Source organism: Salminus brasiliensis, chromosome 13, assembly GCF_030463535.1.
Source record: "Salminus brasiliensis chromosome 13, fSalBra1.hap2, whole genome shotgun sequence".
Lineage (NCBI taxonomy): Eukaryota > Metazoa > Chordata > Actinopteri > Characiformes > Bryconidae > Salminus > Salminus brasiliensis.
In genome coordinates this window covers 24,385,583-24,413,469 of record NC_132890.1, presented here as the reverse complement: position 1 = coordinate 24,413,469, position 27,887 = coordinate 24,385,583, and the positions used below count along the sequence as shown (strand labels likewise).

Below are 27,887 nucleotides of genomic sequence, written 5' to 3'. Positions count from 1 at the left end.
TCCACCTTAAGTTGCACCCACTGCTGACACAGATGTCCAAATGCACACACACAGCTTTGAATAGGAATAGGCCTCTATGGCGCCTATAAGCATGAACCTATTGGCCCCATGACTAATGGCTATAGGGGCGTAAAGCTTCCTGGAATTGATCTGTGGAGCAGTGGAACTGTGTTCTCTGCAAAGATGGGGCTCCATCTAATACTTTTGGGATAAGTAAGGGCTAAGTTGGGTAGTTGGGACTAGGTGGGGTGGGGGATCATCCAACTTCCTAACCTTGCTAACACTCTTGCTGCTGAATGAAATCAAATCCTCACAGCAATGCTGCAAAATTTATCCGAAAGCCTACCATGGAGTAGTAGAGACAGTTACAGTTAGACAGTTTAGTTTTGACAATATAGTGTATATATTGCATTTAAGAACGATGTAAATGATCAAAAAGCAATAAAGAAGCTGAAAATCGTATTTAATTATTTAAAATGCTTTGTAAGGAGACTTTTCGGTGTCCTGTGGTGTGACCGTACAAGTGTCACAACAGTGGACATTTTTTGTTACCCCAAAATGACCATGCTGTTGATAGCTAACCTTTTGTTATTGGCATTTAGCACTACATAGTGCTCTGTAATTATGTAGTTTAACATACATTCTTATTTAAAATAACTTTGGGGTGTTGCACTAAAGGTCAACGAAATGTAACGCTTTCAGTGAACCAAAAAAAAAAGTTCAATATTTCCACAATTCCTATAAATTGAATTGTCTGGGCCAGTACATGGAGATACACTGGAGGACATGATTCTCAGTGACAAAAAGTAGCTCCTACAAAATACAGGGATGAAAGAAAATCACTATTTGCTAAAATAGACAGAGAAAAATAATGCAGGTGTTTTTTCTTTTTAATTTATAAAAAGAATTTAATATATTATAACCATGCTTGAGACAGTCACACCATAGGACAATTTTGAGATGTGACTTGAACTGCATTTAAAATAATGTTAATACTAATTATGTTTATCTTGTGTGACAGAAAAATGCAACCCATATATACACTGGACAGCCATAACATTATTACCCCTGACAAAAGGAAAGCGTTATCTCCATCTACGGTGGCATCTGTCAAGGGTTTAATATGTTAGGCAGCAGTTTTTAAAGGTGATCAAAAAATGGGCAATCTAACAACCACTGGGTCAGAGCATCTCCAAAACGGCAGGCGGGTCTTGTGGGGTTTGTCCAGTATGCATTGATCATTGGTACCTACCAAAAGTGCTCCAAGAAAGGACAACCAATAAACCGGTGACAAGGCTATTGATGTGATGCATGAAGGCCCCGCCTCACGACTTACAGGACTTCATGCATCTGCTGCTAGCGTCTTGGTGCCAGATACTACAGAATGCCTTTAGAGGTCTTGTGAAGTCCATGTGGCGGCACAAGTGGGACCTACTTAATAAAGTAGGCAGGTGGTGCTATATGTGTTTATATAATGATGTAGGAAGGTTTGCCTGTTAACTTGTACCTGTTTGGCAGGGGGGCTCATAGCAGCGATGTGCACAATGCTTTAATAAACTGTGCAAAAGAATAACAGCAAGTTCACCAAGACATGAGATCAGTCCGTCTGCATTGTAGATGTTGTTTAATACAATGTCACATTGAAACTGAATATAAAAAATAAAATAACTATAACAAGTACAAAACACGCCTCTTTAAAAAGAGATCTGCCGTTTTACCATGCAGTAAAAAAGGAAAACAAATCCCTTTATTACGTTTTAAAGAACATTTCAAAATTCTTTGGTTTGATCAGCTGCATATTTTTTTCCCTCTATGTGTAAATGCATCATGTCACATACTTGTGAGAGTACTGTATAAACTAAACTGAAACAAGCCACACAGACCCATGAGATTCTGTAACAGCAACAATCACTCACACATACATTCGGATTCCCTTTGTTTTAGTTTTTTTTACAAACACACGCAAACACACACACACCCCCCAAAAAAAAGACAATATCCATGGGGGAAAAAAAAGAAAAGTCAATACATAAAAACCTTTGGCAAAGAAATGCTACACGTCCTATTTTGAATACACTTGTAAAATACAACTACTTTGAAAAGTATTTCAAAAAGTATAGTATACAAAATGCAAGCGGCGGCATCGTCTTTGATGGATCATGCAGAGTAAAGACCCTCGCTGTGGGTCCACTAACATCAGGATGCTGCCTTATAACTAATAAATGCTTTAAATACACACAGAAATGAAAACAAACAAGTAATAAACCAAAAAAAAGGCACGTTTACGGCTAGAATGAACACACTGGATTATGTGTACCAAAGGCTAGGTGCCACAGGCCTACTAGCACCTCTGTGGCGTGAAAACACAATCCAGTCTGCGGTAGTGTCCCCATAGCAATAGTTTATCATCTAAACAGCTAAGTGGCGGGCAATTGCACTAAATTCAGGAGGGCTGCAGTAGGGCCACAGATTTCCAAAAGGGAAAGACAGTAAACGTTTCATGGCGAAAATGTGCAAAACATTAGGAGGTGAGCCCTTTCTGGAGCAAAACATGGTCTATTGGAAATGACCATCAGAATTTGTGGCATACACACGGGTTACATTTTCATGTTGTGCACTCAAGAGTCTTTAACCTTAGTTGCAGCCAGAGCTATATGCAGTTGTATGGAAAAGTTTGGTAGTTTTGTCATTTTTCTTAATTGAGAAATAGTAAACACAGCCTGTGTAGCTCATTAAACACAATATTTTCAGCAAATCTCAAAGCAGTTACTCTGTCTTTTAGAACGTTAAACTAGAGCTGGGCAATATGACAATATTTTATCATATTGTGATAAATTTTGTTATCGTGGTGCACTATGTTTTTACGAGTGATTGTGGACATCGTCAGTGCTTAAAGAGCACTGATTATCTGCATGTTTCATTACAAAGATAGTAATCAGTCTTATTTCGTTCAATGGAGTGCAGCATATTTTGTATAAAATGTCTTTAAATATTGTGATATAACATTTTTCCTTATTGCCTAGCTCTACCTTAAGCAATAATAAAAAATAAATATCATCATAATCATCATGTGGCCGGACGTAATTTCTTTTTGTAGCAGCTAAAGGTCTTGCAGTTTGAATGGTTAATGGCTGTTTAGGTCAGGGGACTGTTTAAGACTTTCCAAAAGCTTCAGTTAGTGTCTCTTCAGGCAGTCCTTGGTGGACCTTGAGGTATGATTTGGACCCAGTTAGCCTGGTGTAGAAGCCATTCCCTTTTTTTAGCTTCAGCATTTTAACAGATGCTATGCCATTTGCATCCAGAATTTGCTGGGACTTTTTGTAATCCGTTCCTCCCTTCTTATAAGGGGCATTATTGCCAATGCTACTGGTGGTAACACAACCCCTAAAGCATGATAGATCCACCCCTATGCTTCACAGTTGGCAAGGTGTTGTCTTGTTGAAACATGGCCCCCTTGCTGATTGTTCTATTTTGATTTCATCGGTCCACAGGTGTTTCCAAAACTTGAGCATGATTCAGTCATTGAGTTTTGTGGCGAGGTCACAAAATAGTCCTTCGTAGGACTATTCAGGGAAGGTTATGTTTGTACAAGCAAAGCTGCACAGTGGAAAGGTGCACCACCACTTCTTGCAGGTTTTTGTTTGACTCTTAGCCCTTAAATCCTTGTGCTTTAGATTTGGCTGAAAATATAGTTGTTTAGGCTTGATAAGCTTGAGAGGCTGTGTTCTCAGCTACTTATTATTACATTATTCAAAAAGACAAAATGTGTCATTTGACCCAGGGTGCCCAAACGTTGGTGTACAACTGTATATTGCGGACGCCAAATTAGACTCATTAATCAGGAATCAGGTACAGTAATGGATACAATATACTAATAATAGGATATTCAAACATTTTCGGAAAACATACAAGAACTTCATGAACCTAGTCATTCCATTTGAGCTTTGACCTGAATTATTAGAGCACAGTTCTGTGTGATTTGATTGGAAAGGAGAGAAAGACATGCAACAGAAAATAAATCCTACAAATACAATCTTCAGCAAGTGAAGACAAACATAAAACACACACACGACACACATTTGCACATACATAGAGAATATGTAGTGACAACTGGCTTGTACTCAACGGTACATGCCCCAATTGTACAAAATAAATGTCCTATCAGGACGAAAAGGTTTCTAAAATGTAGCTTTATGTGTCTGTATAGTAACTGGAGTTATGTCACATCTATAAACACGAATCCCACCTTGGGGGTACCAATGTACTCTTCACAAGTGGACAGTTTAAAGTCATTGCATAGATAAAAGGTAGATTATAAGTTGCCGGTATTTTTATTCCATTTTCCCTCCCGGCATCAAAAACTGGCAAATAGTGCCTTCTCGGCTTGAGCCATATTGTAGTGGTGGACTGGAGTGTTTGATTAATCATGGGTGTCTGAGGAGCAATTAGTTAATGGCCCATTCTCTATACCAAACATCTCAAAACGTGCTGTACTAAGCACCTCCCGTTTACCTATAACAGGTACAAAGATGACTATCATATGAATGACAAAGAGTGTTAATTAAGTGTACTGGGCCACACATGTAACAATTAGCGTATCTGAGAGACACTCTGTAATAATGCTTTGAACAACTGAAGAGCTAGCTCAGACTTTGAATGTACATGAATGCTAAAAAATATATGTATACATGTACTGCAGGTTGATGCTACAGTAAGGTAAATGTATAGTACAAGAAAGTATCAAAAATTGAGTGTTTTAAAACTTTACAGACTACAACGTCCATCTCTTCTCATTACGAATATAATGAAGAATGAAGAAACGGCACCAATCAGCCACAACAATAAAACCACAGGCAGGTGAAGTGAAACTCATTGGATAGCTCGTTCCAATGGCACCTGTCAAGGGGTGGATATGTTATGCAGCATATGAACAGTCAGTTCTTGAAGGTGATGCTTTGGAAGCAGGAAAAAAGGATCTTAGACACTTTGTCAAGAGCCAAAACTGTGATGGTAGACAACTGGGTCAGAACATCTCCCAAACATCAGGTGTTCCCAGTACGCAGTGGTCTATACCTACCAAGCCTGCTCCAAGCAAGGACAACCAGTAAACCAACAACAGGATCATGAGCACCCAAGGCTCATTGATGTGATCCATGGAGGCCCCACCTCACAACTTACAGTATTTTCTGTTCTAAAGCCTTGCTGCCAGATAGCCCATGACTCCTTCAGAGGTATTGTAAAGTCTTTTGGCAGCACAGGAAGTGGACCTTCACAATTTTAGGAGGTTTAATGTTCTGGCTGATCGGTGTATGTGTGTATTTAACATTAATATCCCCCAAAAAAATCAGCTCAAGCTGATTTACTCTAGAAACTGCAGCCAAGGTGCCACTGGACGTCTGATTTGAAGGCCTAAAAGCAGCCTTATCTTCTGGTACATCATTATTAAAAGTTGTATTATAATTAATATTATAATAAACACATGCAGAATATGACATGGCCACAAGAGGCGAATGCTCACAATGATCTAAGAGCTGGAGAAGTGCCTTTCTTTTCAACAGTGGTTGTGTGAAATGTGCAGGTTAGTCTACTTCCTGTTCCAATGTCAATACACACTCCTCTCCAAAGTGAGAGTCACTATTGTTTAGCTAACAAAAAGTACAAATACTACCTGTTCCTCCTTCAATTACAATTCAAAAGGCACTGCAAGTCGGGTTAGCACCACAGAGAATAGTTTGGCAACATCAAGATGGGTAGTGTGATTCACGGCACAAATAAAGAGGTGCTCCCAGCTACCAGGATCTAAAAAGATCTTCACTGCCTATATAAAGAAACCTTTAATTAGATTCCCTCCCATTATTAGAAGCTGGCATTTGTTTTCTTGATAAAATGAACTGTCCAACAGCGCTTTGCATTATGCATTGTAGTGATGAACTGGAGTGTTTGGGAAGACAAATATGTAAAGTATCATCTCATACATCAGTTGAAAGTTGTCGTATGGTGAACTCAAGTAAGCAAGCCTGGGTAAATTATTAAAATGATCTCTGCTACTGAGTATTTGTCCATGGGTTAATCTCCAATTGCCTTGTTTAGAGACAATGGGTGTAATGAGTAGGACTGATCATCATGTGAATGGTAGATGCAATTAGTTAAAGCCTGAAACCAGAATCTTACATTAATGAGAGAAGGCAAGTCATTGTGAGACCATTGCTCTCCATATTAGAAACCGATCACTAGGTCCTTCAATGGGAATCAAAAGCTACAAGCTCTTTTATATGACCTCACTATAAAGCCTAGGCATTTCCTATATTTCAACATACAGGAAAGATTCTTACCTCTGAAGTCACACATTAATTATTCACCCATATTGTTCACTGATTGTCTGGGGGCTTCTAACAGGCAGCCCATTAGAAGAGCAGTTATAAACCCAAATCGTCATCCACAGGGACAGACTGCAGTTGTGTAAGTATTTTAGAGTCTCCGTCCATCTCTACATCGTCAAGATGAGATTCCCTATCCACGTCATCACTTGAAGGAGGGGTACCTAATAGCAGGGACTCTCCACCTGGTAAGCCCAACAAAGCAGGGTCCTCAGGTAGATCCCCTTTTCCACGTACATCGAACAGCGTCAGGCCAGACGAAGAGGACAGAGACACAGGACTCCAAGCTGGCTGGGGAAGATGGGAAACACTTGCCACACCACTGCTGATGGGACTGAAGGAAAGCATGCTCTCAGGACTGAGGGTCTGTTGGGATGGCAGGATACTGGTGGAGGTTGGGGTGGTGGAGTCTGGGGTATTTGGAGAAGCACCTGGTGTTGAGCTGGCAAGAGCTCCAGGTTCTGGACTGCAGTAATATCCAGATGAACCAACGAAAAGAGATGACTGGAGAGGACTAGAGGTTGGCACAGAGGACGAGGAAACGGGCTGATTATCTAGCGGAGGCCCAACTGTAGTTTGCTCCAGTCCGCTGCTGCTGTTGAGGCTTGGGCCCTGACTTTCTGGGATGGATTTGACCGGTACGCTGGCAAATTGGATGCCAGCTGGAATCGTGAGGATAAGTTTACCATTCTGAACACTCAGGAATGGGCTTCCACCTGCCAGGACGAAGTTACCTGAACATGAGCAGAATGATGCAATCAGGCATCCTCATTTGTTGGTACAAAGAAAACACAGATCTTATTTATGACAAAATATATGACTTACCTGGAGAGGCAGAAGGTAGTTGAATCACTCCTGAATTAAGAAGCTGGACACTTGGAATAGCACCAGTTGCAGGTGTATTCTGAGGTGGTCCGATTGGCGTAATACGTATAGCCCCCTGGGGCATCCCAACCCCTGCTCCAGTGCCAGAAGTCAAAATCTGGAACGCACCTCCAGGGGGTGGGATGGAGAGAGGGGGTGCTGCTGGAACCACCTGAGAAAAAGAGATGGTTCCTGTAGGAGCTCCAGCCATGGAAGATACAGGCATGAGCTGGGGCAAAGGGACCAACTGGGGCTGCCCCGTGTCCTTGGATTGTGAAACAGGCACTACTTGGGTTGGGGACGAGATGGGAATGACTTGGGTCCCCAGTGGAGTCTGTAGCTGTGTGTTGGCGACAGAATTTGATTGATCTCCCAGCTGAAGTGTTAGCCCTTGTGGTATTTGTCCATTAACCACCTGGGGGACAGACACACCAGTGTTGTCGCAAAGTGTGGCAGAACCAATCTGAGGTTGGGCTTGACTGAGCCTGGGGCCAACATGTAGGCTCTGGGTCTGAAACTGTGGGATGGTGCCCTGGGGTACTTGAGGTGTGATGGGGGACACTGGCACTAGCTGTGGGCAGGACGAGACCTGAGTCCCTGTTGGATTCTGCACTAACTGGGACACTGGGATGCCCTGGATGGATGGTACCACCTGGGGCAAAGATAGGACCTGAGGGGTGGATACACTGGAAGAAGTAACCACTTGAGAAATGGATGTAGTGGGATTAAGCTGAGAACCAGCTGTTGCCAACACCACAATCTCAGGTTGCTGGGTGGACTGTAGTGGCACCAGTGGGCTGGAAATGACGGTATTCGATTGGGGAACTGTTGAAGAAAGGATGCCATTTTGGGTCAGTGCCAGCGAATGAAGTGAGGTGGGAGTCATCGCTGTGGAAGAAATGCTAGGAGTGGATATGGAGATGGGAGGTACTGTCTGGGTGGCATCATCATTCTTTAAAGTCACATTATTAGGAACACTGATGAAATCCAATGGAGAGATATTGCGGTCAGATGCTTTCATTTCCTCGGTTAGTGGAACAGGGAGTGCACTAGAGAGGTTAGCTTGTGGGTTCAGGACCACTGTAGGCAAGCTGGCTTGCGTCTCCATATTGGTAACACAGTTTTCCTCAGGGCTGCTGTCATGCCCACTCCCTTTAGAAATAACCTGTGCCCCGTTGAGTAACAGCGGCGTATTAGCTGTTACGGGACTGAGGGTGACCGTATGGCCATCACTCAGCGTCAGTCCGTTAATGATGACTCCAGTTCCTGTCCCTGATAGTAACGGGCTCCCGTTGAGCAGCAGGGGATGAGGGCTAGTCAGAAATCCCCCTGTGCTGTTGAGAATGAGCTGACCTCCGGTACTACAGGGGGCACCAGAGAGGGATATGAGTGAGGCAGTTGAGCCTCCAGCATCTTGAGACATTGGTTTGTCGATAACGTCCTCCGAATCTGCCTTGCTGTCGTCATCATCTCCACTGTGGTTTCCATCGGATTCACTGCAAGAAAGACAAAAAGGTCACAACACGGAACCAAGAAGAGGAACGAGGAACAGCTAGTAATTAAATGCTGACTGTTCGCACTCCCTTGGCAAACTTTGTTAACGGGGCAGGACATTGTGTCTTGCTTTGTGTGTAGGGCAAATGAGTCTTGGACCCACTTAGTAGGTCTGGGTCACCCGATTTTACCTTGCATGACTTTGACTGGCTTAGGATTCCTGGCTGTAAACATTTCCCAGCAACTGTATTGTGTATAAACAACAAAGTCAACACTGGCGATGGACAGATTGTGTCTACATCTGGTATTGACTTATTCCCATTGCATGGCTTTACCGCAATGTCCCTAGTGCCCATGATCATGTATCCGTCAAACGCACAAAATTTGCACCAAATTTGCACAAAAATTGCACAAAATGCTCAATCATACATTTCCAAAAAATTTTGAGTTTGTGGAGTTTTCTTTTTTAAGCATTCATATCGAAGGCCTGATGTATGATCAGCGTATTGTGTAGCAGGGTAGCTACCGCAAGTAACCCAGCCTAACCCTCCACAAACCTGGAGTCTTTTTCAAAGGAAACATTGTGCACATTTTCTGTAAAAGAACTTTTGAGTGTCTTTGATTTTCTCATTCTCTCTCTGAGACTTTGTTGAATGTCCAGAAGTTCTGCTACACTGGCATCAGTGATTATGACCAGCTGTGACAATCAGTGAAGTCTGGAGAGCACAGCTTTACCACCTAACCACAAATCCTTCTGATAAGAGAGATGGGAAATCCCAACTGTTTACCTTTGTCTACAGCTTGATTCCTAAGCCTAACTTAAAGACAGATTGTGGAAAGCAAAAGCATATGGTGCAGGTTGTGTCAGGATGAAGGTATTCCAATTCGCTGATTGTGACTCACAGACAGTCCTAGAAAAAAAGGACAAGATCCTTTCTTATGAATACTTTTTTGAAACATACACTTTATGTCCAAATGTTTGTGGACACCTCTTATAATGAAGCATTGCTGACACTGATGTACTAATATACACTCACACAGAGCTTGACTAGTCCCTGTAGAGCAGAACTTCCAAAAGAATGGGACTCTGGAGCAGATAAACATGAACCCACTGGTACCATGGTATGGGGCAAAGGAGTATAAATCCCCCCCCCCCCCCAGCATTGAGCTGTGGAGCTGTGGAACTGTGCTCTCTGCAATGATCACGGTGCTCTATCCAGTACTTTTGGGATGAGGTTGAGAGTTGGGGATGAGGTATGGTAGTGATCATTCAACACCCTGACCTCACTAACACTTTTGTCGCTGAAAGCAATCAAATCCTAGTGGCAGTGCTCCAAAATCTTGTAGAAAACCTTCCCTTGAAGGTAGAGACTACTAGTAGACCTCTTTTTTTTAATACCCTTGATTTCAAAAGAAACAACCAATGAGCAGATGTCCCAATACTTTTGTCAATATGGTATATTGAATGAAGTAAAACGTAAAGAAAATGTTATATACTGTGAGGCCTTCTGATTGGTCTGGGTTCTTGTATGCCAGACGTCAATACATGTCATGAGTAGAGGCCCTGATGATGCCCTGTTCCTCTGTACCTCGGTTTTACACATAGAGACCTGTGTTCCTGACAGCATTATGAGAGAAATGCACCTGGTACTCGCCTTTATGCCCCTGTTTTATAGCATGCTTGTCAATGTGTACATAGCTAAGCTCATTGATTACGTCTTTAGTGTATACACTTTTCTGACATGTATATACATTTACAGTCGCTGTCTTTTCAGATTGACTTTTCAGAAGCGCCTGCTCTTGTTTACATTGTGTGAACGCTATATGATGAATACGCACGCAGAAGTGATCGTAAATGACTTGGAATAAATCAATAAATCAATAATGGTCCATCTGTTTCAGTTAAAGCCTTAGCAATAGTTTGGGCACCCCTGCTCACATTACATGTGTTTTTACATGTGATTTTCTAAGTGTAAACAGGTTTAGACACGTCTGCACTTTTTAAAGCATAGTTATTGCTGAATTTAACAAACTGCAAATATAACAGTATGGCGTGTGCAAACGTAATGTGCTATAAATATACATATTTTTATTACACAATTAAAAATTTTATAAATTGTTTTATTTTATTGTTTCAATGTGTTTAAAATATGTCTAAAAAAGAAGAATTGTGCTCTGAAATGTGCAGAAAATATTTATATTCAGGAATATTGTTATAAAGTGTTTTAGAGGACTGGTTTGCTTATGTACACTCTGTGACGTTTGACCCGGGAGCCCAAACTTTTGCAATCATGATTTTTTTTTCCTGAAGCAGAGAAAAGCCCCCAATGCTGCTTTAAACTATTAATACAGTGATTTTTGACTGTTGAACCATCAGCTATATCCAGTTAAACAGCACTAATTAGGGACTCCGTAAAGAAACACTGAGGTGGTCGGTGTCCTTTAATCACTAAAGCTGAGGAAAGCATGTTGTGAAGCAGGTTCCCTCCTCACACCCAGTTCCTTGCAAACCTATAAATCAGGAGTGTAAATAATTGAGTGTATTTGTGCCTCTTTTTTAAACTGTATAGCATCAAGGCTGTGTTCCCAGTAGCTGTTGAGTGTGTTGATTTTTAATTGCCCCGCCCCCTGCTTTTTCCTCCCTTGGGGAAATTCCAGATGATCCCAGTGGAGTAGAGCAGCTGAAACCTACTGGAATGAAAGGTTTTCCAAGTTTTTTTTCCCCACTGGATCCAAACATCTGTACACATCTGCAGGGGGGATCAGCTCCAATCAGATGAGAGTAGTTACTAGTTAGTAACAGTGAAACCACTGGACTGAGAGTTTTCTAGTGGAATTCCCCCTTTTGGGAATAATAGCTATCACTGCTCCCCTGTTTGCCCACTGTCAGCATTCCCGAGTTGGCACGTTTCCTTGCTTTGCCTGAAGCTCCCGTGAACATCGATCCCCCTGCAGGACTTGAGGAAACCTGAGCCACTCCGGCTGAGCTCACATTTCACAACAAAGCAACATGCTCTCTTTCCTTCAGTCGCACCTTTCCTGACACCACCTTCCACCTCTCCGTCCACAACCAAAGCCCTTAAAGCGCCTTCCAGGGTCTCCATTGTGGTGGGCTTGTTTGATCCCCCCCCACCACCACCACTATTAAGGGGTTATTACAGCTAGGTTCCAGTGCCAGTAGGAGCAGCAGGAGCTACTCTAGGAGGTCTGAGGAATGCCAGACCCCAACTTGACGAACTTAGTGAACACAAACAAGCAGAGAGGGTCCAGACCTCCAAAACTACGACCCAGAACTTCTCCACCCAGACCTACCTCTTACAGTTGGTGCCAGACGGGGTTCGGTCCCTCTGCCTGCGGTTCTTGAACCAGTTGCTCACTTGGGTCAGAGACAGGCCGGTGAGCTTGGCCAGGTTTCTCTTCTCGTCGGGGGTCGGGTACCTGTTGACTCGGTAACACTCCTTGAGGGCGTTGCGGGACTTCTCCTTGAAGCAGTACACCGTCTCCTCCCCGTCCCAGATGGTCTTGGGCAGGGGGAACTTCTTCCTGAGCCGATACTTGTCCACGGCCCCCAGGCTGCGCCCCCGGCTCCTCTCCGCCTCCTTGTACCTCGCCTGCAAGTAGAGGTCCTGCAGGAACCCATGGTTGCTCGGGTGAAAGTCGTGGCTCTCTAAGATGGCGTACAACTCTTTGAACTCCTCCCGGTGGAAGGCCACCACGGCCTGGGCCTTCAGCAGGGTCTCGTTGCCACGTAGCAGGTCCGAGGAAGGCGGGATGGCGGCGAGAAAGCGCCACAGCCGATCCACGTTGCCCGCCTGCAGCAGGGCTTCGCAGACGCAGGCGAGCTGCTCCGGAGAGAAGCCCAGCACCGAGGAGCTCCGGAGGCTCTCCAGCAGGCTGTCGGACGCCTCGTCCGAGTCCGACTCCTCTTTAACTTTGGCCGGGCTCTCCTCGGCGCCCTTCTCCGTTTGTTCTGCGGACTCTGAAGACGAGGAAGCCATTTTTTACTTTAACTTTTCTCTCTCTCGCTCTCTCCCCCCTTTCGGTTCCTCCTCCCTCCCCCCCTTGGCTCTCCCTCTACCATTCTCCGTATAGGAGTGTGTGTGTGCGTGTGTGTGTGCGTGCGTGTGTGTGTGTGTGTGTGTGTGTTGGTGGCTGAGGAGTCACGCCTCTTTACATTTCGTCAAGCAACAACACCAGCACCCCCACCACCACCACCACCACCACCACCACCATTCAAACACCCACAGGAGAACTTCTCTCTCTGCTGAACTTCACTTCACATTTAGACAACTTTCAGACCTGGACTGTCTGCTCGCGTGTGGCTTCATTACACCTCCCAACATCCAAGAAGAACCACAGGAGCTGTACTGGCATGACTGTAATGAGCACAGGACTGCCATAACAGTACCAGTGACAGCACACTGACAACAGTCATGACAGTAGTAGTGAATACAGATGATCATTATATCATTAAATGTAAATATTACCATTAATAATAATATAATAATGTCATAAACATTATAATAAACATATAATAACAACCATACTTATCATTATGTACTTTACCAGCTGGAATAATAAATAATAATAATAATAATAACAACAATACAGTGTCAGAAATCCAAACTCTCACCTGAATTCCTAATTGAGGCCTAAATTGTTGGGTCCACAAAACAAAAACTCCATTGACCAAATGACACAAATAGCTATTTTTCATAATTTGACTTTTTTTTTTTTTAGCAAGTCCTTATCCACAGAACTGTGGTGTGAAAATATGTGGACACCCTAAGCTTTTCAAATTCTTAGAATATTTATGACAAGAACCTGCAAGAAGTGGTGGTGCACTGTTTCACTGTGCAGCTTTGCTCGTACAAACCTCTGTCTACATAGAGTGCTGCTGTAGACTACCACACAACAACTTGTGTTATTATTATTATTATTATTATTTATTTTTTTTTTTTAAGAATTTAAAACAAAACTTTCATAACATTAAACTGCACAGGTCCAGGGTTCTGGGGTTGTGGGTTCGATTCTTGCTCCGATGTCTATCTGTGAGGAATTTGGTGTGTTCTCCCTGTGTCTGTGTGGGTCTCTTTCAGGTACTCTAGTTTTCCTCCCACCTCCCAAAAAACACACATGGTAAGTGAATTGGCTATGCTAAATTGCCCCTAGGTGTGAGTGTGTGAGTAAATGGGTATGTGTGGTATCCTGTGATGGACTGGCGCCCTGTCCAGGGGGTATTCATGACTTGCAGCCAGTTATTCTGGGTAGGCTCTGGACCATGAAGAAGCAGATAAGAACATCCAGAATGAAGTCAGAATAACATTTATATCCAGATGTGATGATTAGTAACCGGTATTTGCAGAGCAGCCGAGCATATGCTGTAAAAAGAGGTTTGTCCAATTAACGTAACAAAATGACGTAATGTGGTAACAGGCCATTGAAGTGGGTTTATTCAACTCTAATAAACACTTTGAAAGAACTATTATTAGATTCAAAGTATTTATTTATACTGATGATATGATGAATAAACCCAGTTCAGATGTACTCTTTTTTAGACTGAATGGACGGACCACTTTTTACAGTGTAGAAAGAATATAAGCACTTTATTATATTATCTATATTATAGTAATAGTGAAAATAAGATAAAATATAATAAAAAAAATATATAATAAACTGCTAAAAGATAAAATATAAAACTTTCAAATAAAAGAAAAATAATTCCTTTAAGGACAAAAGTATGTTAACCAGACCCAATTTTAGAAAACCAGAACAGATAAAACTGCAAGAATAATAAAATCTATAACCACTGTGAAGTATGTAAAATATTATAAAATCAAAATACCATATGTAGTGACTAAAATATACCAATATTAAATTAAGGCAAAGCTCGCATAAAACAGTTTACAGTCCAACTTTACAAGAAGTTTATTATGTGGTTGTGTAGTGTAGTGGATAACAACACAGCTCTTACCATAGCAGACTATTGGGTTTGGTTACCTGACTACACATGAACACCACACTACACCAACATCCTTGGGCAAGACTGCTAACTCTACATTCCTCTACCATTCTTTATTTAAATCACTCTGTCCCATGCTGATGTGGGGCTCACATGGGTGGAACATGGGCTAGATGGGTTCCCTATGTGCATGGGCTCTGAGTGAGTTTGTACATGTGTTGTTCCTGGGACCTAGTTGGGCTTCCCAAATGGGCCCAATCGTTACAGCCCACCCTAGTTTCACATGGGTCCCATCTAAGCCTCTATGCGCAGTGTACAACCCAAATGGGTTCCCATATTTAACCCCGTCCTGGTTCCACCACTGACCCTGGTGGGCATCTATATGTTGGGCTGACCTGTGGACAAAACATTCTAGTTCCCAGTTGGGCTAAGCCTACAGGCCCCACATGGGCGTGTTATCTGGGCCTCTAAAGTTGGGGAGTCGCGCTTTGAGCGCCCCCTAATGAACAGCTGTACAACATTGCATACAAATTGCTGCAGAACATTGCTTTAATTAAGTGATTTGAACGGCAGGGTACAGTAATGAGTGTACCAGCATTCCAGGAGGCGGTTATGGATCTACATCGGCTAGAAAAGTCCGCTGGGCAATTGTGTGCTGTCATTTAGGAGCTTCGGTTGTTAACAAAATGTATGTCATTTATACATCCATACAATTCTAAAACAACAGCGTTTGCATAAGGGTGTATGTGTGTGCGTGTGTGTATTTGCCTATTTGTGTGTGTGTGTGTGTGATGCAACTTTGCATGCTGGCCAGACAGGGTCAGTGCAGACTTTTAACACACAAACAGAGACATGCACACCTGGAGGCTGATGGACAGACAGAGATGAAGCAGGGCCAAGCGCCTCTTTCCTTCTCTGTGGAGGAATGTAAACTCCACTTCCATGAGGGGTGGAGGGGCTGTGCAGGGGGCAGTGAGGTGCTGCGGGTGACACCCCCACCCCCATCCTCCTCTCCACCTCAAGCAGGCTAGGCTGCCTTTGATGTACTGCTTCATGCCTGTGCTTACTTGCCTTCCCAACTCAGGGCGATTTTGGGAAGCGTACTACTAATAATGCAGTGCCTGGTAGGACTTTCCCATAAAAACCATAGAAAGCTTCTTCATGTATCACTTCTAGAGCAATTCACATGTATAGAAGAGTGGACTTCAACCAGACCACTTAGAAAGTACCTTAAATATCAACGAGAAGCTCATAGAAGGAAAATATACAACATCTTTGGGAAGTACATTAGTAGTAATGCAGTGGCTGATAGGACTTCACAGGAGTGTGCTTTACATATGGAAAGAGGTCAATTACAGGGAAATTTAACTAATGTTGATCAGGCTGTTACAGGCTGTAGTTTGAGTAGTTTGGTGTGAAATGTGCAGCTTACAGAGTCTCTAAAGGCTCCATTACACAAGATTATTACACCAAAAATATTTCTAATGTTCCAGGCCGCTGTGTGGCAAAAAATAGTCCCCAAAGTAAAATATCGTCTCAGATTTTCCAGTATTTTACCATCATCGACATTCCATAATAACTGAAAGACACGTGTAGGTTCATGTTGTATTCATGGCAAATCCTGGTTCTCATCACCACCAGTGAACAAATCTGAATCTGTAAGTTCTTTGAGATTCTCAGTCGACGAATTATGCTGTAAATTCAGAAGAAGAAAAAAGGCTCATATCCTATGTTTGTTTTGTATGAGGTCAACTTTCCCATGATTCTCTTTTACATGATGTTAATGTAGATCTGTCCAGAAACAGAAACCAGCATTAAGTGAAGAACCTATTTTAAAGGACCTCATTTAAAAGTTCTATGATGAGCCAAAAAAATGGGTGTAGAGCCTTTACTAGGGTTGCGGGGATATGCTGGTTTTAAGTATACCATGATATGAAAATGAATGGTTATCATACTGAGTCTATCATATCATACATGTGCTTAATACTGGTGCTTTAAAACATAGAAAACATAGAAAAACTAGAGTAAAGCATTTGTTAAAATAAAAAGCCTGCTGTTTTAATCCTTTCAGGGTCATTGCATCTTATAATAATATTATTAATAATAATAATAATAATAACAAAAACAAGAAGGAGAATTGTGAAATGCTGTATTATGTAAAACTTTTTGACAGTAATCATACCATTAAAATATCATACTGTTGCAACACTATCCATTACATTAGGTGAATGTTCTTCAATACCATAAAGGGTCCATTTTCTATGTTTCATATTCTATGTTTCTTTTATTTCATTTTCATATTCTTGAGTTTTACTCAGGTGTTTATGCAGATTTTACATGACCAATTTACAACCATTTCTTCATCTTTACGAATTAAACAAGTTGTTTACTGTTTGCGGTTCTAATTAGCCGCCCTGTATTGTACTTGGTTCAAAAACACTTCACTGAGATCTGGTGGGGCTAAACTGCTGTAGGCTGACTAGGCTGGTATATCCAATGGGAAAGCTTTTTGTAAAATCACAAAAATAAATACACAACTGTCTGGTTTTCTAGTCTAACTTAAATAAATGAACGGTAAATCAATAGTATGTTGGACAAAGAGTACTTGGTTTGCATCAAAAACAAATGATATGATTTGGGCCCCCCTTTAAATATCATCAGAAAACTCACAGAATGAAAACACAGCTCATACGAAGTACACTATCAGTTATGAGGGACTATAATCACTTGGTTATGGGAATGTGAGTAAATTTGTTTATTGATCTGTTTTAGAAAGAGCAGTGGCTCAGAGAATGAACATGTGGCAGATGATGGGCTGCTCATGCTTTGAGAATATTACAGCATGGTTTGGAATAGACTGCATTAATTGAAACTCTACCACCCTTTGACATGTATTGGGTATTATTGCCTTCAAGTAGTACTTTATTTTGGATCTGGAGACATACAACCTTCCTACCTTACCATTTATGCAAACATCTTATTATAAAAGCCTAATATTCACTGGGCAGAGTGCGTAAAGGCCCCGCACAGAGGCCTGCGACTTACTTCTCAACGCTTACCCAAGCAGCCCAGCATGGTGTAAAGAGGTAGTGCAGCCTCTCTTTCTCTCCAGGGCTGCTCTGGGTGTGGTTTGCTCCAGTAAGACCTGCTCTGATTGGTTAAACCAATTCTGCATTCCGGTTAGTATGATTGGACAGATCACTTTTTATTGAGTGGCTGTGCTCCAGTATGTGCTCTAGTGTCCTATGATTCTTAACTACTGAACACTGATGAATGTCAACATCGTAGGAGTGTAGGAGTAAATATCTAATACTCTTGGCTGAAGTACTCCATTACTCCAGTATTCTCTATGCCTGCCAGCAGTGAGGCAATCTGTAAGCAGCTGGGTTCCCAGGAATGAAGAACTGGATTTAACTTGGCGTAGTTGATCAAGGAGAGTTCGGGACATGGAAGTGACAAACCGTGAACCTCAAACACTGTTGCTCCACCTTCAAAAGGAAATCCAGCAAAACCAAAATGAAGCAGGAAAAGGAGCCCCAGTCTCGGACCCCCAACATGTACAGAAAGCCCTGGTCAATCGTAGCAAAACTGTAAAACATGACCGTGACTTCGGAAGGGCAGCACATCACCTGCAGACTCTGCAAGTTGTGGAAATACGCATTGCTACATGAACCAGGCCTTGACGTTTCAATAAAAATAAATGCAATAAAGCAAAATCCATGGAGACAAACAGGGATCCCTTTTCTCTCCATCGTCCGCTCCCTCAAAATAAACTGGCCTACCTCCGCTGAGCCAAACCGAAGCTAAACACACATCAGAAAGTAGCTCTAAAGTACCGGGAAGTCTCAAGAAAGCCAAACCTAGGAACGTAAGAAAGACTGAAAGTTAGCTAGCTAACCCAGCTACAGTCTCTTTAGCTTGCTAACAGCACATTGGGCTGAGAGGACACAAGGAGAGGACAGCAACACTGTCCGGTAAATCTCAGGAATAATTACATTGCTAGAACTATACTATAGTAAGTGGATGCAAATCTGAGCTGTTTTACAAAGTCACATGCTTACTATTTTACCATTTATACATCAAAGAACAACTTAAAATACTCAGTAAATGCTTTCTATGGCACATATAACTGTACTGATAGGCGTGCAGTAGCCAGAGTTCTTCGGGAGGGTGCTAGGGGACTAGTGTACAGCCTAGCCTATTGGAACAGAGCCCCTCCTTTGTCCTCCGGCTCTGATTGGACAAAACGGAGGCGGGCGGAAGGTTCCAGAAGCGACAGCGGAAGATCCGTATTAACGTGGGCTGCTGTAGTGGATGTTAGACAGTTAGCGACAGAGATAACGGACGGGAGGTTTTGCTGGTCTAGACGGCGTTCAGTGGTTTTTACTGGTTTACTGGATTAAAAGCAGTGTAATTCGGGATAATCTACGAAGGAAGTGTTCGGTGAGTTTGATAAAGAGCTCGCTGTGTTGGCACTAGCTAGCGGTTAGCATAGCATGTGGTGCAGCTGGGCGTGTTTTTGTCTGTTAGCAGCTGAAACGACCCCCAGTATCACCTCGTTTTCTGACAGGTTTAATCATATGTAGGTTTCTAACGTGTAAATAAATACACGAACGTTATTTTTCTAATGTTTTATGCTTCAGTATTGCTACAATATGTAGCTACAATGACTAAGACGACTAGATGCCCCCCCCCCCCCCCTGTCATTATGGTGTATCTAGCTAAAACTGTGGGCATAATAGCTACATACATTACTTTAAGGTTTGTTTGCTATTTAGTAGTGATTGTATTAAGAGGTTTTTCATATGTAGTTTTAGATGTGCCTGCATGTCTTTGGGCCGATTTTCTGGACATAGATTAAGGCTAGTCCTGGACTACATGGCACTCCTTCTGGAGAATGGCATGTAGACCAGGACAAGGTTTAATCCCTGTCCAGAAAAGCAGCCCAAAGAAATGCCATGCAATCCTGAACTAGATTTAATTAATCCCAGTCTGAGAAACTGGCCCTGTCCCTGTATTCTGTAGTTATCTGTTTTTTTAATATGCTGTAGATCAGGACTAGGCCTAAACCCTGTGTGGGGAAACCCTCCCTCATTCTGAGTCATTCTGAGATGCCCAGGCCTGGTCCGGGAGAGTTTATATGCAACACCCTTGTCTGTAGCATTCAGATGATATTTAAGGCCTTCGTTAAACTACATGAGTCAGATGTGATCGATAAGGGAGGTCATTTCTGCAGGATGGTACATCTGCAATGCCAGAATTGGGCTTCTCCGGTCCAAGTGTTTGAAAGTGCTTATTGTGGATATCATATCACTACTGAGAGGATGTTATCTAGTGAATAATCTGATGCCATGGGCGTTGCAGCCTCATTTTGTTTAAATTCTTCTTCTTCTTTTTCACAAGGTTCTAGGTGTCCACTTGAACCTGCAAGCAAATAGCAAAAGCCAGCCTTACAGATCAGGAATCAGGTATCCGCAAAAATGGACGACAGTGTGAAAGTGGTCAGTAACCCGACGGTGTCTGTGCGTCTGACCAGCACCCTCAGCTCCTTTGAGGTGAACCGGAGATTCAACCGAGGGATCACGGTTGCAGAGTTCAAGGTGCTTTATCTAGTTTCAGCTCATCTAGGCCATGGGTTTTATGATTAGTTCTGCACTAGTTGCTGCAAGACATGGTGTAGAGTCGCAGGGTACATCATTCATTATTATTATTTTAGTTGTAAAGTATGTCATGACACATTACAATATGCCTTCCTGGGCTTATCATGATATCGTTAATTTCTCTAGAACATTGACCAACTGCATGTTTCTTACAAAGAGATCAGAATTAGTCCTGGTTATTAAATTCTTTTTGATCGCAGTTTATTAGATGGTATGAAATGATTATAGTGGCATTGCATATTGTGAAAGTGTCATGTTTACTTTAAAATATTGTAAAGATTATTCCATTTACCCACCCCCATTCAGATGTTCGTAGAGGTTCACTTTTGACAGAGCTCAAAGCATGTGTCTGCCAAAAGAAGACACTCTAGGCTAGTGCTTCAGTCAGCAAGTGAGAGAGAGGGAGAGAGAGATAACGAGATAGCTGATCACTGCTATGAGCTCAAGTCCATTGTCAATTCCAGATCTGTAAAGACCTTGAATGAAGCTTTAGCACCCTTTATTGGCATTGCTCGGCCTCTACGTTTAACCCATCCATACCAAGACCGTTGAGAACACATCTCTAAGCATTGACACCTCAGCATCTGGGAAGAAATTAAGGGTGAACTGCCTTGGTCAAGGGCACCTCAGTCGTGAATGCCAGTCCTGCAGAGCAAACCAGCGACCTCCTGGGCCCAAGCCTCCTTCTCAAATCTTTAGGCTGCCCCAAGAACAGACAGCAGTTTTCTCTTACCACTATTATTCCTGAGTCACGATTCTTGGTCAGCATGGCTATAACAAGAGTAGGCTTGTGTATGCTCAATATTAAATCTGGATATGCAGAGAACGTTCTGTCCGTACTCTGATATGGACAGGACGGAGCAGTACCACTGTGGGGCAGTGTAGCCTGTAGTTCAACAACCTGAGCATTGCCATATGGACCTGGCAAAGGAAAAATACTGACAGAACAAAATGTATTTAGGATGTTTTTACACAGTTTTAAATGTTTATCCTGCTTCTGTTTTATAGTAAGTACGTTATCACAATCTCCTCCATCTTTGCCGTGCTTGCTGTTGTGCTTGAAACATTTGACACTGAACTGCCCTCTAGTGGATTTACTGCTTAACAGTCATGCCAGCGTAAAGGATACATAGAAGTATGTGAGCAGTGACAGACGTCTTCAGTTTGGACATTAAGGGAATTCAAATGAGCCTTAACTCCTCTCCTTAACTACTGATTTGAACACAGAACCCTGATCTGTGTTGTCTGTTGTTGTTGTTTTTGTATATCACACCATTCTCTGGTGTTTTCCACAGAGCAAACTGGAGCTTGTGATTGGCTGCCCTGCTGCTTCTATGGACCTTCAGTTGTTCAGCACCTCAGACAAGTTCTTGCAGAATCTTGATGATAATGAAGCTCTGCTGGGTTCCTACCCTGTGGACGATGACTGCAGAATACACGTGAGTTAGTACACTTCAGAGAGAAAGACAGTCCTGACTTGTGCTGAAGCAGTAATCTGAGTAGATCAAAACTTTCGTTCTGTGGAAATGATTACAGGGTAGATAAATAGACCAAGCACACCTGATGTTAGTTTATGAAAAAGTGTGGGCACTTCTTATTTGACTTTGCTTATGACAAGCTGATAAAAAAATTGATTGGACATGGCTTTAGTAAACTTGGTTTTTAAATGCAGGTGATTGACCGCAGCGGTACTCTAAGTGGAGCATTCAGTGATTTGTCCAAGGTGGAGAAATTTGAGATCTCTGATGATGCATATGAAAAAAGAGCAGGTAAGGCTTTAAAAGAATGAATAACATGAATATTTTATTGCATAACACTTGATTATTTCAAATCTGTAACAGTATAACATTTCATGCAGTCTAAGTAAGATATGATCATGTAAACAGCAAGGTTGGATTGCTCTAGTCTTTGGCAAACTAAGCTTAGCAAATGAAGTATAGGTTCTAGACATGTAGGACATGTAAATTCTTAACTTTATCAGACCTAATGTCTTACAGTTTTAAAAATAAATATTCCTACATGGTTCTTGGCCTGGACATGCAGTTCTAGGACATCTCTTCAATGAGTGTAGAACCTTTTCCTATACTGGTTCTTAAATATTTAAGTCTGTCAGACCTCACATCTTTTTCAAAATTAAGATTCCTAAATTGTTCTTGGTTGGAACATGGACTTGTAGAAAATTGTTTAACATGAGTAGATCTGGTACCTCATGTAGAGGTTCTGTAATCTATTAAGATCAAAGAACATGGGCATAAGATGAAGGTCTCATACCCAGGAGTTAGTTAGTTGTTTTTTTTTTAAAGAACTTCATGTCCGAACCAAGAACCTGATAGGGTTAAATATTGAAGAATCTCAGCATTAGGCTATACCCATTTAAAGTGTTTTTCTAGAACTGCACGTCCAATCCAAGAACCATTTAGGAACCCATTTTTAGTGCTTTGAGACATTAGGTGTTAAGCATCTTTCACACATGACCTTAGACTGGGAAATCTAACCGTTTAGAAAATGGGATAAGAATGATCCTTCTTATGTATCCTGAGTTTTGGGAATGTTTACCCTCAGTCTGATTTGATCATCTCTGACTTTTCTCAGACTCTGTGCGAAACTTCAAAAAGAACATGAAGCTAGGACGCTTCAATGAGGAGGACATGGCCAAGCGTGAGGAGGCATTTGTGCAGAAAGAGGAAGAAGAGAAAGCTGCATTAGCCTCAATCACAGTTGGAAAGCGCTGCCAGGTTCAAGTGGCTGGGCAGCCTACCAAAATTGGCACAGTAATGTTTGTGGGTGAGTCTGCAGTCTGTCTGAAACTAATCCTTACCCCCCTCCACCTTTTTTTCTACACACTGGCCATGGATTAAGACTGTGGATTTCTGATTACCACAAACATTTTTGTTCATGTACATTTGGGTATGCTTTACGCAGCATCCAGTTTTAATTGAGAAGTTTTGGGTGTCAAAGTAATTCACTTATTTTTCTGCACAATTGTAATTTAATTTTCATATCTGATACAAATCCAAAATCCATCTTAGTCTAGGTTAGAGAGCTTTGTAACCAGTTTAAGTTACATAAACGTGAATTAATCAGATCCGGTTGCCTAACTGCTAAGTGTCATACATTATCTTTCGTCACATTGGTTTGACGTGGTGTAATTTCTAACCTGGACCTGCACAATAAATTTGCAAATGTAAGATAAACATTGGGTGGACCATACTGTATGTTTGTATACATTAAGCTTGTTCGCCTAGTATGATTTTGGACATTTGTATGTCATTTTTAAGTTTTATGATGTATTCCCCGTTCTTCAGGTACGGCAGAGTTCAAACCAGGTTACTGGGTTGGTGTGAAATATGATGAGCCACTTGGGAAAAATGATGGCAGGTCAGTAACACTTTTTATTATTATTATTATTATTTTTATTATTATAATTTTTTCCAGCCTGCTTCAGGAAACAGAATAGTTAATACCAACATTGGTGTCTTGCAACAACATTTAGTTTTAGTTTTAGAAGTACTTATAACACCATTAACTGTCTGTTTTCCATTGTATGTCATGTAAATTTTTCAAGCCCCATTTCAAATTAGGTTTGTTGGCAAAATGTACAAACGTTCAGCTGTTTGCAATAAACCAAACAAACAAGACCAGTTTAAGCTCTATACATCTAATATAACAAGTGCTTTCTCCACATTAAACACACAGTGCCACTTGTAATAATGACTGCAGTCTCAGAATCATTTTACCCTTTCATGACGAGCGTCTTTAGTTCTCAGTAGAGCCCCTTTTACTGTTATGACCGGCTACAAATGTGATGCGTGATTGCAGCGTTTCTGAGAAATCTTAGCCCGTTCCTCATGGACAGTGGCCTCCAGTTTACTAATCTTCATGGCTTTGTGTGCTGTGACCTTCTATAATAAATCCCACCAAAGATTTTCAATGTGGATAATTATGCTTGGGATAATTGTCCTGCTGAAAGGTTTAATGATGCCCAGAACACTTTACTTATTATTTCCATGGTTTTGAGCAAATTGGACACACTGACTTGTCTTGTCCTTTTGGGTCAGTAGAAGTTTAATATGCTTAATATTAATATGCCTAATATTCGCCTTACTGTGCAAATTAAAACTTCAGTGCTGCCACCAAATCTTTATCCAGGTCTTTTGCAGCAACTCAAGGGTGTTTCACCACCTGCTTCCTCAGGAATCTCATGGCAGCTGGTGATGACTTCCTTTTTTTTTTTTTTTTTTTTGACCTGTCCAGGTAGCGCAGGGTAGTGTTCCTTTAACCTTGAACTTGTGAACTATGCTTCCAGCTGTATCTCTTCAGTCATCATTCAGTGCTTTTCTAAGATTTTCCTTGTTTGTTCTAGGCAGTGATCTTCTCTGAACCTTTTGGACAATTTTCTTGACTTAGCCATAATGCGATTGAACATAAGTCAATAACCTCCTATCCAGTCGCCACCTGATTTGGAAAGATGTGATCTTTTATGATGGACTCCTTTTAATGAGTGCAGTTGTCATTAAAAGTAAAAGTTGGATTTTGTGTTGAATGTGGAGAAATCGCTTGTTATAAGAAGTTGTGTTAAGCTGTTTACATTATTCTTGTTTGATCGGTTTATTGCAAACAGCCAACATCCTTTTACACTGTGTGACATTTCTTCATGAATGTTCAGAAAAGACTTGGAATAAAATCTTATTCCGTTAAAATGAAGAACTTCTTACCTGCTCGTCTCACCATGCATACATCTTTGTTGTTTCAGTGTGAATGGGAAACGGTACTTTGAGTGCGAGGCAAAGTACGGCGCGTTTGTGAAGCCGCTCACCGTGACCGTAGGAGACTTTCCGGAGGAGGACTACGGTCTGGATGAGATATAGACTGGATTTTTGAAGAAATATCAGGCTGATCTAGAAACCAGCCACCGAAAAGGATGAACTTTGATTGTGGGCAGTTCAGTGCCGTAGCCTGGCGACAGAAAGGTTTTCATCCCCCCCCCCCCCCCCCCCCTCTGTTGTCACAACTAATCATAGTTTCGTTTTTGGCTGGTCTGGAACAGGCCAAAAATGTGGCCTTCACATCACAGCATAACAAGAAATGTTCAGTTACTTCACTGCAGTCAAACGGAAACAGTGATGTTCAGTGACATCTCTGTTGTGGCCACTGGCAGCGTTCAGTTTATGAAGTCAGGACGGAAGTAGGAGCCAATTTAGCCGACAGGCAGATCAGCAGAGCCTGAATTAGCAGGTCGGTTGTGTTCTTTGTGAAGTGTTTTGGTCTTTGCCACATGTTGATTTTCCTTGGTTCATTTTTCTGGAGTTGCACAGGACAAGTTTTTGTGATGTTACCTTCTCAGCTCCTCTAATTAAAGGGGAATTCATTTCATTCACAATTTCTTCATAAATTTCTATGTGATGAGGTGCTTGGAGGTTGATCGGAATTAGGGGTCGTGATGTCGAACACAAATAAAGTTCTTTTTTTTCTTCTTTCTAAAACCACCAGTGAACCTACCACACCACCATGGAAGGATTTTAGAAATATGCTTTAGGCCAAAATCTAACAATACCACTATCTTAACAATTTTACTTATCCCTGAGAACTGGGCTAAAAACTCATACTCCCCGTTTACACATGATCACTTCATGTAATTAGTATCTGCATTGTATCCTGATCAGATTTTACCCTCATGGCAATCAGATGCGTCTCCGGTTAGTCCGACTGAAGTCTGATTGCTGGGTGGGACACAATATGCAAATTCGCTCATTGCGCAGCAATTTTTACTGGTGTTTCACTAGAACTTGGAGTTTTGGTTGTCGAATGCATCCTGGATCCCGTTACCATCTGGTCACTTCATGCGTCTCGAGTATCTGCATTATATCCGGATATGCAAGTGTGAACACACCCAAGATCCATTTAAACCAGATACAAATCCCATCACTCAAACCACTTCAGGAGGTGGTCTGTGACGCTACTTAGCCACGTTATAGCAGCGTAAACACATCTGTCTGTCCAAGAAGCATCCAGATATAATCCTAATGCTCAGGACGCATAAAGTGACCCGGTATAAACGTGGTCCTAGAGAGGAAGCCTTTACAGACCTCTCTTTACAGAACTCTTCAGACCTCTTGTTTCCTTTTACCGCCACTCTATGGCTTTGTTTACATCTTAATTATGCAGAAATTCTCAAATTGCCATTAGAATTTCAACCACATTTAAACATTATTTTTCATATGTATATATGTAAAATATGTATAATCATTTTGGACATGTTAGGACAAACTGTTTAGACAAAGCGTAGTTGGAGTCCTCACTGATTTGCTTTCCATCTAGAAGAGTGTGTTGTGTTGTGGCTCCTCATATAAATATGATAACTACTGTCTCTGCCTTACAGTGAATACAGACACAGAACAGCAGTTCTGTCCCCATTCAGAATAAAGAGGTTTTGATGCACACCAGGTTCTGAACGGAGATGTTAAGAGGTTTGATGGATCTGTGCTGCTGTATCCGTTTACTAATTGCACTCTCGCATGAACCTGCCTTAACTTCAGCATGGAATAAGAGGTAATATGTTTTCAGCAGGACAGCAGACTGTCCACCATGCGATATTGAACTGTATATTATAGCTATGTTAGGTCCTAAAGCTCAAGCTCAATATCAGAAGTTCATGATTGTTAGCACTTTTAGTTTATCTATTTATTTTTATATACACACCTCCTCAAATGTATCATCATTCACCACATAGACTATAGATGAGCCCACACAGAACCAGTCTGTGGGCCTTAGTGGTTTGCGCTTTTTTTTTTTTTATTATTACACGAAATTTCAGCATCAAGTTTTCAGTGGTTAGTCACGGCATGAACATAAACAAACGACCACACACTAGCAGTGCTGTAATTAACCTGAATGTCTTCTACATGTTGGCACTTGAACGTTTGTGTTGAAAACTCCAGCTCATGACTAGTACTTAACCATAACTATGATCTTTGCTGTACGATTCTCTCTCCTGTAAATCTGTCCTCGATCACTCCACAGTTGAATGAATCTTTACTAAATGTGATTCTTAACATGAATTTAAAGCTTCCTTTTTCTCTTTGTTCAATTTGCTGTCACACAACTGACTGTAACTGTTAAATGCACTCACCGTGGTTCCAGTAGATTACATGCGTTTAAAAACTGTAAATAAAAAAAGCTGCTGTGTTTGGTATGGCAGAACGGGATCACGTCTTCTGCGCGAATAAATGGTTAACTTGTGAAGCTTGCAAGATGTTTGTGACCGTGATGCCCTTCTTCTGCAGGCAGTAGGTTGGAGACAGGACTGGGCATGCAACTATCAGAATTAATCAATTAAAAAAATCATTTTAAATGAAGTTCAGTGTTGATTTTTATACACCACCTCATTCATGCAGTTATCTGATTTGATAATTGTGTAGAAGCAGTGCAGTGCACAGTCAGGCCTGCAGCTTCAGGTAATGTTCACATTAAACTGCACAAAGGAAAATGTCACTGGTGGTTTGAGAATTTCTAGAACTGGTTTAAGTCTCT

General features: G+C 41.6%; 2 protein-coding genes across 3 annotated transcripts; one reads left to right on the top strand and one right to left on the bottom strand.

Moving 5' to 3' along the window:
* Positions 1 to 1,613: 1,613 nt before the first annotated feature.
* On the bottom strand, positions 1,614 to 12,802 carry six5 (SIX homeobox 5). The gene is made up of 3 exons (XM_072695144.1): positions 12,048 to 12,802; positions 7,203 to 8,737; positions 1,614 to 7,111 (listed from the first exon to the last, which is right to left on the bottom strand). Exons 1-3 carry the CDS (start codon positions 12,731 to 12,733, stop codon positions 6,417 to 6,419), a joined length of 2,916 nt encoding a protein of 971 aa, XP_072551245.1. The 5' UTR covers positions 12,734 to 12,802; the 3' UTR covers positions 1,614 to 6,416.
* A 6,152-nt stretch (positions 12,803 to 18,954) lies between these two features.
* Positions 18,955 to 27,708, top strand: tbcb (tubulin folding cofactor B). Of its 2 annotated transcripts, none has more exons than XM_072695709.1 (7): positions 18,955 to 19,140; positions 20,108 to 20,297; positions 21,653 to 21,796; positions 22,030 to 22,126; positions 22,950 to 23,141; positions 23,663 to 23,735; positions 25,111 to 27,708. In XM_072695709.1, the coding sequence occupies exons 2-7, from the start codon at positions 20,178 to 20,180 to the stop codon at positions 25,223 to 25,225; spliced, it is 741 nt and encodes a 246-aa protein (XP_072551810.1). In that variant the 5' UTR covers positions 18,955 to 19,140; positions 20,108 to 20,177; the 3' UTR covers positions 25,226 to 27,708. The 2 variants fall into 2 exon arrangements, with proteins under 2 accessions (XP_072551810.1, XP_072551809.1); XM_072695708.1 differs by having other exon boundaries at positions 20,101 to 20,297.
* The last annotated feature ends 179 nt before the right edge of the window (positions 27,709 to 27,887 follow it).